The 12,710-nt window shown below is 54.2% G+C and overlaps 8 protein-coding genes across 8 annotated transcripts; 2 read left to right on the top strand and 6 right to left on the bottom strand.

Moving 5' to 3' along the window:
- Nucleotides 1–126: 126 nt before the first annotated feature.
- QC764_300070 (uncharacterized protein) lies at nt 127–1,137 on the bottom strand (the record flags this gene model as incomplete). The annotated part of the gene is made up of 2 exons (XM_062945135.1): nt 127–197; nt 288–1,137. 2 exons carry the CDS (start codon nt 1,135–1,137, stop codon nt 127–129), a joined length of 921 nt encoding a protein of 306 aa, XP_062801052.1.
- A 418-nt stretch (nt 1,138–1,555) lies between these two features.
- On the bottom strand, nt 1,556–3,500 carry QC764_300060 (uncharacterized protein). Its single transcript, XM_062945134.1, has 3 exons — nt 3,108–3,500; nt 2,682–3,053; nt 1,556–2,630 (listed from the first exon to the last, which is right to left on the bottom strand). Exons 1-3 carry the CDS (start codon nt 3,252–3,254, stop codon nt 1,779–1,781), a joined length of 1,371 nt encoding a protein of 456 aa, XP_062801051.1. The 5' UTR covers nt 3,255–3,500; the 3' UTR covers nt 1,556–1,778.
- A 221-nt stretch (nt 3,501–3,721) lies between these two features.
- On the bottom strand, nt 3,722–5,096 carry QC764_0046300 (uncharacterized protein; the record flags this gene model as incomplete). Its single annotated transcript, XM_062940336.1, has 2 exons — nt 3,722–4,601; nt 4,716–5,096. 2 exons carry the CDS (start codon nt 5,094–5,096, stop codon nt 4,029–4,031), a joined length of 954 nt encoding a protein of 317 aa, XP_062801049.1. The 3' UTR covers nt 3,722–4,028.
- On the top strand, nt 3,780–5,060 carry QC764_0046310 (uncharacterized protein; the record flags this gene model as incomplete). The annotated part of the gene is made up of 1 exon (XM_062940337.1): nt 3,780–5,060. One exon carries the CDS (start codon nt 3,780–3,782, stop codon nt 5,058–5,060), a length of 1,281 nt encoding a protein of 426 aa, XP_062801050.1.
- Nucleotides 5,097–5,159: 63 nt separating the features above from the next.
- QC764_300040 (uncharacterized protein) lies at nt 5,160–6,548 on the bottom strand (the record flags this gene model as incomplete). The annotated part of the gene is made up of 1 exon (XM_062945133.1): nt 5,160–6,548. One exon carries the CDS (start codon nt 6,546–6,548, stop codon nt 5,160–5,162), a length of 1,389 nt encoding a protein of 462 aa, XP_062801048.1.
- A 296-nt stretch (nt 6,549–6,844) lies between these two features.
- Nucleotides 6,845–8,911, bottom strand: QC764_300030 (uncharacterized protein; the record flags this gene model as incomplete). The annotated part of the gene is made up of 2 exons (XM_062945132.1): nt 6,845–8,814; nt 8,905–8,911. 2 exons carry the CDS (start codon nt 8,909–8,911, stop codon nt 6,845–6,847), a joined length of 1,977 nt encoding a protein of 658 aa, XP_062801047.1.
- A 766-nt stretch (nt 8,912–9,677) lies between these two features.
- On the top strand, nt 9,678–10,921 carry THI80 (thiamine pyrophosphokinase). Its single transcript, XM_062945131.1, has 2 exons — nt 9,678–10,136; nt 10,207–10,921. Exons 1-2 carry the CDS (start codon nt 9,968–9,970, stop codon nt 10,863–10,865), a joined length of 828 nt encoding a protein of 275 aa, XP_062801046.1. The 5' UTR covers nt 9,678–9,967; the 3' UTR covers nt 10,866–10,921.
- Nucleotides 10,904–12,024, bottom strand: BOS1 (Protein transport protein bos1). The gene is made up of 2 exons (XM_062945130.1): nt 11,836–12,024; nt 10,904–11,759 (listed from the first exon to the last, which is right to left on the bottom strand). Exons 1-2 carry the CDS (start codon nt 11,836–11,838, stop codon nt 11,010–11,012), a joined length of 753 nt encoding a protein of 250 aa, XP_062801045.1. The 5' UTR covers nt 11,839–12,024; the 3' UTR covers nt 10,904–11,009.
- Between the last annotated feature and the right edge of the window lie 686 nt (nt 12,025–12,710).

Here is a 12,710-nt window from a genome sequence, read left to right as displayed (position 1 = left end):
TCTATCCTTATGTGCGAGAACAACATCGGTTCTTCATTCAATTTGATCCATCGTCCAGGGTATCATTTGTTTTCAACCACGACTATCCTTCTCCACCCAACCCCTGTGCTTCCATGCATCCAACCATTAAAACTTCATAGTATAAAAGCCCCCCTGTGGCGTACCCTCCGGTCTCTTCCTCGCCATCAAGGCCAATCCTGCCAACTTATAGTTAGCACACGCCATAAAGCGGAATAAACACCTCGGCCACCTCTCGAGCAGCGTGATCAACTTATAGGAGGACATACGATCTTCCCAGGTCTTCTTGGGTGCCGTAGCCTCATGATGCAAATGCATCGCCCACAGACACCACACCGCCACCAAACTATCCAGCGTCCTCCTGTCTAACTCCACCAGAACCTGGAGCCTGGGCACCCCCCATTCCCCCCCATCACCAACCCCCCCATCCGGATCCCGACTACTCCCCGGCTGACCATCACCACCGCCAAACTCGCTTCTTTGCCCCCTCCACTGAAAGGCCACCGCCCTTCCATTCGAATCCTTCCACACCCATCTCTCAGCCCCCCCCTCCTTGATCTGAAAGTGATACTCCCTCGGCACCTTCTCCCCCTTCCTCTCCAACCTGGCAACCTCATGATCAGGCAATACCCTATTCGCGCGGTACCCTGTGTGAAAAGCAGGCGACTTGGCAATATGCACCTCCCCAAGCGTCTTTCGACTCTTGGGAACGGCCATAGCCTGGAAGGGCATCCCCAGGATGGGCAGGTGGTGGGACAGGGTGTAGAGGTCTTTGCCGCGGTGGGAGATGACGGGCCTGCCGGTGGCGTTGGAGGCTCGGTACCTGTACTGCACGCGCTGAAAGTCGACTGTTCGAGAACCGTGTGTGGGTGTCAGGATGGGGTAATCGGTTTGGTAGGAGGGGTCTGAGCTCGGGGGTGTGGAGGGGCAGGGGGAGGCGTAGATGAAGCGGCCGTGGATGGAAAAGGTGGCTGGGGGCATGGGGTCGTTCGGGTCGAAGGTTGTTGATTCTAGCTGGGAGTAGGCTGGAGGTTCTTCGGTTGGGAGGGCACCGTGGGAGATGGTGGGAGGGTTGTCTTTTGGTGGGGGCGGGAGGTATGGTGGGGGTGCGAATGACATCTTGCGTGAGTTGGGCCGGGATTGATCTGATCTGTTCAGAGCGAAAAACAATGTTGTTGGTGTTGTAGCTGCGTCTCAACATCCAGATAGGTGTCTGCTTGTGGGGTGGTCGTGACTTTTGAAGACCGAATGCCAAGATGCTTTGAGGGCAGTGTCTCATTTTGCCAAGATGGGCACTGCCACACCCCCCAGGTTCACACCTTCCAACTCTTTGCGACACTTGGGTCCCGTCTTGGCGGTTTGAAGGGTTGGGGGATTTCTTTGTCGACATCTCCAGCGCCCAGGGAAGATGACGGACATTAACCCTGAGGCAAGCTGTCATCATGTTGGGAGCTCGAAGCAGCAGGGAATCGGGTGTTGTTTGAAGTTGTTGATAATCTCTGCCAAAGCTTTGGCATGGGGGAACATGGTCTCTTGGCTTTCAGATTACCTGGTAGCTACCTACCTACCTACCAGGCGCCTTATTCATCCATACCTACCTACCGAGATAAGACAGGTAGGTACCTATGCATCGTGTTATCACTAGATAATAGGTTCGGCAAGGCGGTGCTTCAGAGCGCTTCTTGAAGCATACCTACATACAGCTCTAGCATGAACCTGTCCTCCCTCTTCCCAACAGCACAAAAATACTGCACAACCAATCAAGTCATCCCCTCATTCACCATCACCTCCATCCCACACCACTTCTTCGGATACCCCAACAGCTCCTCATCCCCACCCACCGTTCCCCCATAGTACCTCTCCAAATAAGCCAAAATAGCCCTCCCCTCAGTCACCGCCCTCCTCCAAACCCACCACCTCCCAAACTGCCCAATCTTGGCATGATACCACGCAAACAACAGCAGCGCCTTTGCGTCCTTTTCCTCCAGCATCTCCCTGAACCTGACCGGCAGAAAACTTACCAGCACCAAAGACACAAGCAGGTTATCCTCGCTTATCTCCAACGGCAGAACCCTCCCCACCACCACCCCAGCGTCATAATACGCGTTCGTCTTGGCCGACACACCCGCGTGATCCAACCTCAACAGCCTCCTCAACGGCTCCGGCAGCCGGGCAATCGCGTCTTCCTCGGGAAGGAGTTCTACCCTCGCGGCGGGACCGGAAAGGACAAACTCGTAGGAGATATCCCTCAGCGCGGAATCAGCAGCGTGAGTATCGGCTAGCTTTTGGACGACGCGCTTTCCCGAGCAGATCTTGAGCCAGTCGAGGTCGTGAGGGGAGGAGACGAAGGGCCAGTGGGAGGCTAGGGGGAGGGAGGCGTCGAGCTGGGCGAAGGAGGTGCAGGCGAGGAGGATGGTGCCCATGAACATGGCGTCTTTTTGCACGCGGCTGAGTTGGGAGGGGTGGCTGGATAGAAGCTGGTTGAGCTGGGAGGAGCCGGTGGCGTGGTGGTAGAGCTCTTGGATGGAAGGGGGCTCGGTGGTGAGGGGGGAGGCGGCGAGGCGTTCGTGCATGAGGGTTACGGCGAGGACGAGGTGGAGGAGGAAGGGTTCCTGGTTGGTTAGCACTGAAGGCATTGTGACATGTTAAGGGGGTAAGAATACCCGAATGGCCAATCTGACACTCTCCCTGCGGTACAGATCCAGTTTGTGGTTCATCTTGAGCGACAAGATGGTCTTCTCATGGAACTGATTCAGATATCTCAAATGCTGATCCTTGAACAGAAAGCCATTCTTCACAGCCTGCGGATCGGATTCCCGAATGTGGTCGTTGAGCATGGTCAGCACCTGACGGTTCAGCGACAAGCTGGCGAGAGATGCATATGTTAGACGAGTCTCTCTGACGTTGACCAACGGAAACACCTGCTCTGACCATGGCTGAAGAGCGAGTGCCTCGGATGACTTGAGGGTGCGGTCATATGTGCACGATACACGGAAGCTGGTGCAGTTGTTGCATATCGGCTTTGATTCGTCACACTGCTCCGGTTAGGACCAACGAAAATGGGGTGATAACAGCAAAGAAAACCATACCTTGATGTGGCGGAGTTTGCAGTTGACGCACCCGCTACGGGATTTGGTATGGCTTTTACGTTTACGGAAGCTGGTGTCTGCTTTCGATCCAGACTTTGCTTTTACGATGCCACTGCTCTTTACAGACGCCATGTTGGTGCTCGACATGGTCGGAGGGTGGTCGAAAGGTGGAGATTAGCGGATCCTGGCCCGAGAGGTGGGGCCGGTAACGCCGGAGGGAGAGTTCTTTGTTGTTGTTTGCCCAAAAGGTTTTGGAATACTCGGCGGCAGACGGGAGGATCATCCTCTAGTCGTATTCAAACCCCAACACAAGTTTGCTGATGTTGAGGGATGAGCAAATATTAAAAGACGGCCTTCAGGTCAGAAGTCCAGACTGTTCCGATTTGAAATCGGTCCAGTCCCGCTATTCCCAACGGTCCACAATCATTGGCCCGGAGAGAACCACGCTAACCGCAATGCGTATTCCAAAAGTACACTAACCCCGTGATGTGCCTTGTCGCCCGTTTGGCCAACCACATGTCATTGGCAGCCAAGTAGGTCGTAGCCACCGGAAGTAAAGTAAGGTATTATGGATTATGGACGACAGAAGGATGGGACTGGTGAATCACAATACGGCAGCAGGAAAGCCATCGCGCCGGCAAAACGACAACAACATGGCAGCACCTTGGCAGGATGATGGGGTATAAAAGGAAGGTCCTCGAAACTGTTGTTGCGAGCAAGGTACGGCAGGTATCTCTCACCAACAAACAAGAGTCTGGACACATCAGACAAGACTTTGTCACTCATACGTACAAACAAAACCACAACACCAAAATGTCCCTCCCAACCCACATGCGCGCCCTCCATCTCCCCACAATCTCCCCCGATCCTCAAATCACCCTCCGCACCGTCCCCGTCCCCACCGTGGTCCCCGGCTCCGTCCTAATCCGCGTCCTCGCCGCCCAGGTTTCCCAAAAGGTCTACGACATCTACTCTGGAAAAGTAGGTTTCACCCTTGCCCCCGACATGATCATCGGCGGGGGGTACGCCATCGGCCGCGTAGTCCAGCCCGGCCCGGACACCACCTCCCTCCCCGTCGGCAAGCTCGTCATGATCCAGTCCTTTCTCCGGGCGAGGGACAACCCGGACGAGATCCAAGCTGTTTGGGGCACCTTTGACGGCGGAGTGCCCGCCAGCAGGGAGTGGATCGAGAAAAACTGGAAGAATGGCTCTTATGCCGAGTATATCCTTGCCCCGTTGGAGAACGTCGAGCCGTTGGATGAGGAGAGGCTTTGTAAGCCAAAGGGGGATGGTGGGTTGGGGTACAGTGTCGAGAATCTGTTGCAGTTGCCTGTGCAGCTTGTTGTGCTGGGGGGGTGGAAGGGTATCGGGCTGCGGGCGGGGGAGAGGGTGATTGTTGCGCCGGCTACGGGCCAGTTTGGCGGTGCTGCGGTAGAGGTTGCTGTCGCGATGGGGGCTGGGCAGGTCATTGTCATGGGGAGAAATATGGAGATTCTGAAACGGATTCAGGGGTTGTATCCCAGGGGGAAGATCCAGATTGTACCCATGTCTGGGGACGAAGACGGGGATGTGCAGAAGCTGACAAGCTGGGGGCCGGTGGATGCATACCTTGATATCAGTCCGGCTGCTGCAACAGGAAGCACCCATGTGGGCAGCTGCTTCAAGGCCTTGAGGAACTATGGGAGGGCCTCGCTTATGGGCGTGCTCCCAGAGGGTCTCTCGGTAACGTATGCCATGATTGTATGGAAGAGCTTGACGGTCAAGGGGCAATACATGTATGACAGGGCTGACGCCCAACAGATTGTCAAGATGGCCGAGTCTGGCGTGCTGAGGCTTGGACCGGAGACTGGCGTTGAGGTTGTTGGCAGGTTCAAGTTGGATGAGATTGACGAGGCATGGGCGGTTGCTTCGAAGAACACCCAGTTTGGGAAGCTCATTGCCCTCACCCCTTGATGCCCGGTACCTGTTGCTTCCCACATTTCCCTTCATTATAAACCAGCAGAGAAGGCTTTCGGTCTAGTTATTACTCGCTATCATTTGTTAGATCAATGGCTACAACTGCCCCTCGCCCCCCTCCTCCTCGGCTTTGAGCGCCTCGATCCTCTTGCCCAACCAGGCTCCATAACCCGCAAACATCTTGACCCCCGCCCTTGTCTTGCCGGTGCAAAACTCATGCAGCTTCTTATACCTCTGTAGTATCAACCTCTCCCTCCCAATGTTTGCATATTCCTTCACCTCCAAGAGCCCCGAAATCACCTTCTCCAAACAAACCGGACACAAATACGGCGGCTGCCTCACGTCCTCCATGATCCCCGCTGTCCCCTGCATGGCGCAAGCATAATAATTGCAATGCCCCAAACAAAAACAATGCCCCAGCTCGTGCGAAGCCGTCAGCGCCGTCCTCCCAAACCACAACCCCGCCAAGTCTTTCTCGGGCGCCGGCGCAGCAACATACGCATCCATGGCCGCCCTCATGGCCGTCCCCCCCCCCTTGCCCTCCCCAGCACCGTCCCCCTCAACCATCATCACCTTCCTCCTCTTCACCCCCGCTCCAGACCGTATCCCACACTTCCTCCTCACAAAATTCCCACAGTGACTCGCAGGCCACATGTGCGCCCGTTCAATCTCCTGGTACCAGTCCAGCCCAGGATGATACCTACTCGACGTCACAACCGAAACCCTGCTCCCGCCGTACGCCCTCCCGCAGCAGAAATCGTCCGTCTCGTCCTCGTACAGATCGTGATGAAGCATCATCACAAGCGCGTACCGGGGGTGGATCTCCTTGACCATGTGCAGCAGCCCGTCCAAAATGTCGCCCAGGTTCAGCTGCCGCTCGTAGGCGCCGTCAGGGCAGGGGCGGGTGCGGATCCGGGTGATGTTCTGGCCTTGCTTGAGGCCGATGTACCTATTTTCGTCCTTTGTAGCGTTTGGTGGGCAATCATCATCTTCCCAAGGGACCCAGATGAGATTGGGGGTTCGGGTCACGGGGAGAGGGTGGTAGTAGGCGGAGAGGTAATCGGTTAGGTCTTTTGGTTTCGGGGGGCTGACGTCTTCTTCCCCCTCGGTGGCGGTGAGGGGGACGATCCACTCCCTCATGTGCTTCATCTTGGGGGAGTAGGAGGGTGGTGCAGCAACATGGATGGTGTTGGGGGTGCTGGCGTTGAGGCGGTTGCGGTGTTTGGACCTTTGCCAGACCTTGACTGTCTGCCCAGAGTCGGGGTCTTTGGGGTAGACGGACAGCAGGTCATTCGGGAGGACCAAGGGACCTGGAAAGGTGCCAGCGAGATTTTGGGCTTCTTCTTCATCAGCCGTGTCTGGTTCTATGCGGCTGGCAAGGGATGCTGCTGCTCTTCTCTTGGCGGCCGGTGGGCGCGCGAATCCAGCCTGGGTCGCGTTTGGCGATACATCGAGCAACAGGTTTGCATGTTTACACGGGGCCATTTTTATGAGACCAAACGGATTCGTGGTGATTGAGGGAGTGAATAGAGTAAAAAGAATACGTGTTTATAAAGAGAGCATCGCTGGGGTTTTTATATCAACAAGATCTTAGCTGTGTGTTTTAGGCAGCAACCTGTGGTGCCAAGACTCTCGCCGTAAATAAGGTAGGGAGGTAACCAGCGGAATGCTGACGCTCTTTCAGGGGCGCAAAAGAACAATACAGACAAACATGATGCAGATGAACAAGATGATTGGTATTTCTGGGTAACCAGGTCGCAAATAAAATCATAAGAAATTGCCTAAATCAACCAGATCATATCAACTCCGGGGTTGCGCACATGTGGGTTGTGTTGCTCCGAAGCCTGCCACAGAGGCTTCAGTCGAATCAACAACCAAGCTGCCCTAAGCAAGCTGAAGGTTATGGGCAAAGCACCCACAATAGCACCGGCCATCCACCATTTATAGACGTTGAAATGGTTTGGGTTCCGGTAGAACTCTGCACTCTCAAAGTCCAAGTATCCAGCCAGCCCTCCCTTGCATATGCAGTTGTTGAAAATACCGCTGAAGGAGGCGAAGATGATGAGTATGAGAGTGAGAAGCGCCAGTCCATTGAAGGCATGGGCCACGGCTCTCATCCAATTATCAGGGTGTTTGTAGCATGGCAGCAATGACAAGAACCAGGAACCGAAGGTAAGAAGGCCGTACACTGTGTAGGACCCAGACCGACAAGCGAAACCGACAGTAGGAGTGTTGTATGAGATCATAAATGCCATTCCGGCAAAGAGCCAAACTATCGTTAGTGAAATGAATGCCATCCTCCACCACGCCCAGGGCCGCGGTCCATCGAGCCTGACACGCGTATGTTCCACGATTTCCTGAATGGACCTCATCCGTCGATCGGTTCCGTGGCTGTCATAGACACTGTGCACAACAGAAAAAGCCAGACCATGGTAGCCCATTTGTCTTCCTTGGCCAACAAACTCTCCAATGAAGGGGTCGAATCTTACCGGCTGCTGAAAGGGACCAAATAGAGGCATTTGACCGGGCGGTAGCTGCAACGCGCGCAAATTCTCTTCCTTGTTCCATGTCCACCAGTCCGGTGACGCAGGCGGACCTCCCGCCGGCATGACTGGCGGCGGAGTCTGGGAAGCAGGGATTCCCGAACCTTTCTCCCACCGACGGATTGCGTCGGCGTTCCACAGCCATCGAGACATCAACTTCCTGCTCCGATCGGCCGACATGGGATTCCGGTCCAGAATGGAAAATAAGACAAGCAGCGGCAGCCAGCTGACTAGAATACCTAGAGCCAAAGCGTGAGCTGTGGTTCTTTCGCCAACGTCGCTGAAAGCCAGGACGACGGCCATGGCGTAGGCGACGCAGAAGAGGAACACATTGACAAGTGATGGGTAGATTCCTCGACGACGGAGCATCCTGAGTTGAAACGCCATTTCTTGAAGAAGTTCTCTCGTCCACACCTTCGCTTGCTCCGACCGTTCCCTTTGATCTGGTGTAGTGCCGGCTGGCGGGTACGTCGTGGATTGGGCATGAGCGGCTGCCTCTCCAGCATCCAAGTGTACAAAGCCTCTAAATAAGGCGTAAACGAGGGGCTCCAAAAACTCGTCACTGCTTAAATCGGGCATGTTGAACTGGCCTATGCAGCTGAGCACGTAGTAGGCATCCATCTTGAGTGACCGCAGGTTGCTGTTGCCCGAAATGCCTTGGCCTGATGACTTGGTTTCAGCTAAACATTCGTGCATCTGATGGATGTTGAATAATGTGTTTGTAAGGGCTGTCTCGGGAGACCCGAGCCAGTTAAGCAGGGCGCGAAGGGTCCCCATGATCCTGGTCTGCCACCACGGTGCCCCGGCCGTCCTGCGGTGCAAGGAATCGTATGGAAGAGCGGAAAGCAAGGCCATGATAGGCAATATCCAGTTGGAAATGATGCTGAGGGTGGTCGTGATATCCGAGTGCCAATAAAAGTCGACAGGGCTCTCACAGAGCACCTTGCAACCCTCGGTGGTGATGGTGATGAACTTATCTCTGGAAGTTTGCTCATACTCGAAGTTCATCCCCCGAACGGCACCACGGTATATGTACTGCTCTACGGTCACGTTGTTGATGCCGTTCCATTCCTCCTTTCCCTCCAAGATGCTGGTGACTCGTTTTTGACATCTTTCGAAGTTTGGGCCGACATAGTCCTGAGCTCCGGCAAGGTCGGCACAGAGCACTGCGGTCAAAACGATTGATGGTTTATAGATGATCATGGTCTCTAGTTGAAACAAGGTGTCGGGTGTGATGTTCAGCTGAACCGGGCTGCCACGGGCCAGTGGGAAATAGCTGGAATATATACCTAACTCACCAACCATGGTGAATGAACGGTTGTCAAGGCGCCTGTCAGGCGTCCATTTGAGGAGAGCGTCACCGAAAAGTCGGGTCTAGAGCGTGCTAGGTCGAAACGATATACTTCAATATCAGATAACAAAGTTGACCAACACATACATTTAACGCACAGCCCTCAAGATATCAAGGATGCCGACATTGAAATTCAGCCAATAAGGCGGTTCATATCCCAACCGGGATTCCTCCTGATAACATGGAAGCGGGCGGCACAGCCAGTGCCACAACTACTGGGACGGGAACGGAAGCTTGTGCGCGGCCTGGATGTCACGATATGCTGCAGCTCGATGAAATGCGGCGAGAGGATCGAGTCGATTTTGGTAAGGTACTACGGTACCTACCTACCTTGGCGTGAGGCTGTGAGGTTATCAGGCTGCTTGATCCCTACAGCGGGCGGCTAATTACAGCATCCCCACTGAGGCCTGCAGACATGGAATCCACACTTACGTCGGCGTGGATTTGACGGTTTTTATCCTCGGTGCCTCGAAGCGTTGAGCGGAATTGGAAGTATAAAGTTTCCTATAGAAACTATGTTCTATAAAAGAGACCACAGAAAGCTTTTGGCCCCAAAAGAAAAGCCATAGGGGCAGACATTTGTAAGCAGTGTCATCTCTTCAATTACCTACGAGGCGACCCCCACATAAAGCTATCCTTTTGAGAAAGAGATATTGTGTGCTTCCTGTCATAGTTTCCCATGCCTAGGGTTAGGGTTCCACTAGTCTTGTTGAACAGTTTGCTCCGAGCTGTCCGTGTTATAGCCTTGCTCAAATTGTAGCGACCTCAGTTCCAAACACTTATAAACTCGAATATAGAGAGCTCACAGAACTTATGTACCCGGCTATCAACTCCTACAATCCACATTGTCCAACTTTTTATTCTGGGCACAATTCAGAGGTTCCACCACGCAGCATTGGAGTTTACATCAAGCCCTTTCCCTAAAGCTCCCCCCGCCACCCACCTGGTATCCTCGCATCCCCGTCATCATCCTGCAGGGTACACTAACCAGCCAAACAGAGCATCACAGCATGGCTGCATGCATTCCCCAGCAAAAGAAGGCTTCGCCCATCATTGAATGGAACCCTACAGATATCTTCCGTCCTCCATCCAGTAACGCACCTCCCGACTACGCCCTTCTCATCCTCAACCAGCCCATCCACAATCATGTCGGCATGATCAAGAGACTATGGAATAATGGTCCGTGCCCCCCTGCTCTCCCCTTCATACCTATTCATTACCCCACACATTAACTCAACCTCCTCTACAGCCATCTTTCATATAGCCGCCGACGGTGCCGCCAACTGCCTCCACGATGTAGCCGGCATTCATTCCGACCCCTCCTTTGACGACCTCGATGTTATCATCGGTGACCTGGATTCCATCAGCCAAGTGGCGCGCACCTACTACGAGACCCCTCCAAGACGCACCAACGTGATACACTACCGCGATGACTACTCGACCGATTTCGCCAAAGCAGTTGAGCACACCCGCGCGAAATATCGTCCCTCTCCCAAGGGGAAGGACATCGTCGTCGTTGGCAGCCTCGGGGGCAGAGTCGACCACGGCATATCCCAGCTTCACCACTTATATCTGTTTCAGCGGGATCCCGACTATAACGAAGGCAAGATGTACTTCTTCAGCGGCGAGTCTTTGACCTTCATGCTCAAAGCAGGCAGAAAGCACGTCATCCGGGTGAGGGACGGTCCGGCAGGGGAGAAGGACGTGTTCGCAAAGTGGATAGGCATTCTGCCTATGAAAGAGCCGAGCTACATCACGACCAAGGGCCTGGAATGGGACGTGACGGACTGGCCGACGGAATTTGGGGGGCAGATGAGCACCAGCAACCACATCCTGCCCGAGACCCAAGTCATCGAGGTAGAAGCAACTAAGGATGTGCTATTTACTATGTCGCTGAGGGAAATCTAGTGGGACGCTTTCGCTGTGATGATCAGAGGGGCGGAGCTCACAAAACAAAAACTTCGGTCATATATACCTTGGTACCAGTTTGCCGTAAAACCATGCCAAAACTCCACACTTCATGACTATTTCCCACTCTCCCTGGTCGGGACACTACCGCAGGTAATGCAACACTAACCAGCAAAACAAAAAAAAGCCCATGACACCTCCCCAGAAAATCCACTTATCCTGCTTCGCCCTCCGTTCTACCATCCTAATAGTATCTCCCGATATCCCGAGCGTATTTCCAACACTATACAGCTTCCGCTGCGTGTTTTTGAGTATCTCCCTCTGCTGCCCCAGATCGCCCAATACAGCCTGGCCCCTAGCAATGTAATCATCTAACGCCGAGTTCGTGTGCTGGAAAAACGCCTGCTCCCTCAGCGCATGCGACTCCCGCATAACATCACCGCTCCCTATCCCCATCCCACCGCCAGACTCGACCGTGCTGTTCGTCCTCGCATGCCCATATCCCGAAGTAGTCTGCACACCTGACACTGTAGCGCCAGTATATGGGTTCTCAGGGGTTTGCGCGGCAAAGGGCCTCCTCCCCAGCAGCTCCCCCCTGTTGTTCACATACTCCCGCTCTTCTCTGTCCTTATTAAGTCGGTCGAGCAGGGCACGGTACGACGAGATTTCCTGCTTGAAGTCCTTGATGCGCTCAAAGGCCTTCTCTTGCTTGGCCTTGTTGAGCTCCTGCTTGGCGAGTGTATTGTACTCGTCTATCGTTCGGGAGAGGGCCGCGAGGCTGGCGCTGACGGAGCCGAGGATGGCGGGGGTAATGTCGGCGTCGGGGGAAGAGAGGGAGGAGAGATCTTTTCGGAGGGAGGTGGATTGTTTGAGGGCGCTATTGAAGGTTGTGTTCTATTTGTGAGAGAGATCAACAGTCAGCAAGGGGCGCGCAAGGCTGAGGGGTGTGGATTGAGGTGGCTAGGCGTACCATCTTGCCGGTAGGTGGCTAGAGGGCTGGCGTGCGCGATAACGATTCGGTGATGATGTACCCGGATCGCAGGAGTTTCAGGGCAGTTGACAGTTGTTTTGTTTTGCAGTGTATCCGAAATATAAAGTTGAAGCTGCTGCTACCTGGCATTTGGACCCAGGACCCATGCACGTTAGCTTCCCACAGAGACCACGGGTGGGGTGCTGCTATCTAGCGCGACAGTGGGGCCCGTGGGGTTGTAGTTGTTCTCTAGCAGCTGTTGTGCTTTGCAAGCGAAAGTCCCTGTGGCACGTGCATTCAACCATCATCCTCCACACTTACAACTAATATACCTATACTATTACCTCTGTCCAAGCCCCCCCGGGGGTTAAATAGGTAGCTTGCTACCATTCATCGATTACCTCAGAATAGCGTTAGTTCCGTCGCTGCGCGACTAGCTTTTTAACCAGGCAGGTTGGTCGATTTTCGACTTCACGAGCCCACCAAGTCAACAAGCCGACCGCCGCGTCGCCTCCCGACGACCAACGCCCTGAGCGCAAGGCCCAATTCGACCGCCGCGTCAACCGAAGCCACATCAATTTGATCGACATCACCGCCGTCTGACAGCATGATACCCACCAGAAAATCGGATCCTATTTCCCACCATTTATTTCCCATGCAAAATCGCGCTTCCGCCGAAACCAGCATCAAAATCCTGTGTCGATTACATCTTCACGGCCGACTTTACAGTCAGTCCAGCACACCCACCACTGGCAACGCCGGCCAAATTCACGTCAAACGACGAAATCCACCAAGTCGACAAAAAACGACAAATTCTACTGCCAACGCAGCTTGACTGCTTTGTCTACCTTGCCCATCAAGGTGCTCAAACAAGC

The sequence above is a fragment of the Podospora pseudoanserina genome, chromosome 3 (assembly GCF_035222485.1).
Source record: "Podospora pseudoanserina strain CBS 124.78 chromosome 3, whole genome shotgun sequence".
In the NCBI taxonomy this organism is placed as follows: domain Eukaryota; kingdom Fungi; phylum Ascomycota; class Sordariomycetes; order Sordariales; family Podosporaceae; genus Podospora; species Podospora pseudoanserina.
Note: the sequence above shows the minus strand (reverse complement) of the source record. Positions and strands in the feature narration are given on the sequence as shown.

Excerpts from the sequence above, each read along its gene's own strand:
- QC764_300060 (XM_062945134.1), bottom strand. The coding sequence starts at position 3,254 with ATGTCGAGCACCAACATGGCGTCTGTAAAGAGCAGTGGCATCGTAAAA. Across the intron at positions 3,054-3,107 it reads GCAAACTCCGCCACATCAAG|TGTGACGAATCAAAGCCGAT; the intron begins GTATGGTTTTCT and ends TAACCGGAGCAG. Across the intron at positions 2,631-2,681 it reads GTGTCAGATTGGCCATTCGG|GAACCCTTCCTCCTCCACCT; the intron begins GTATTCTTACCC and ends CTAACCAACCAG.
- THI80 (XM_062945131.1), top strand. The coding sequence starts at position 9,968 with ATGGCTGCATGCATTCCCCAGCAAAAGAAGGCTTCGCCCATCATTGAA. Across the intron at positions 10,137-10,206 it reads CAAGAGACTATGGAATAATG|CCATCTTTCATATAGCCGCC; the intron begins GTCCGTGCCCCC and ends CCTCCTCTACAG.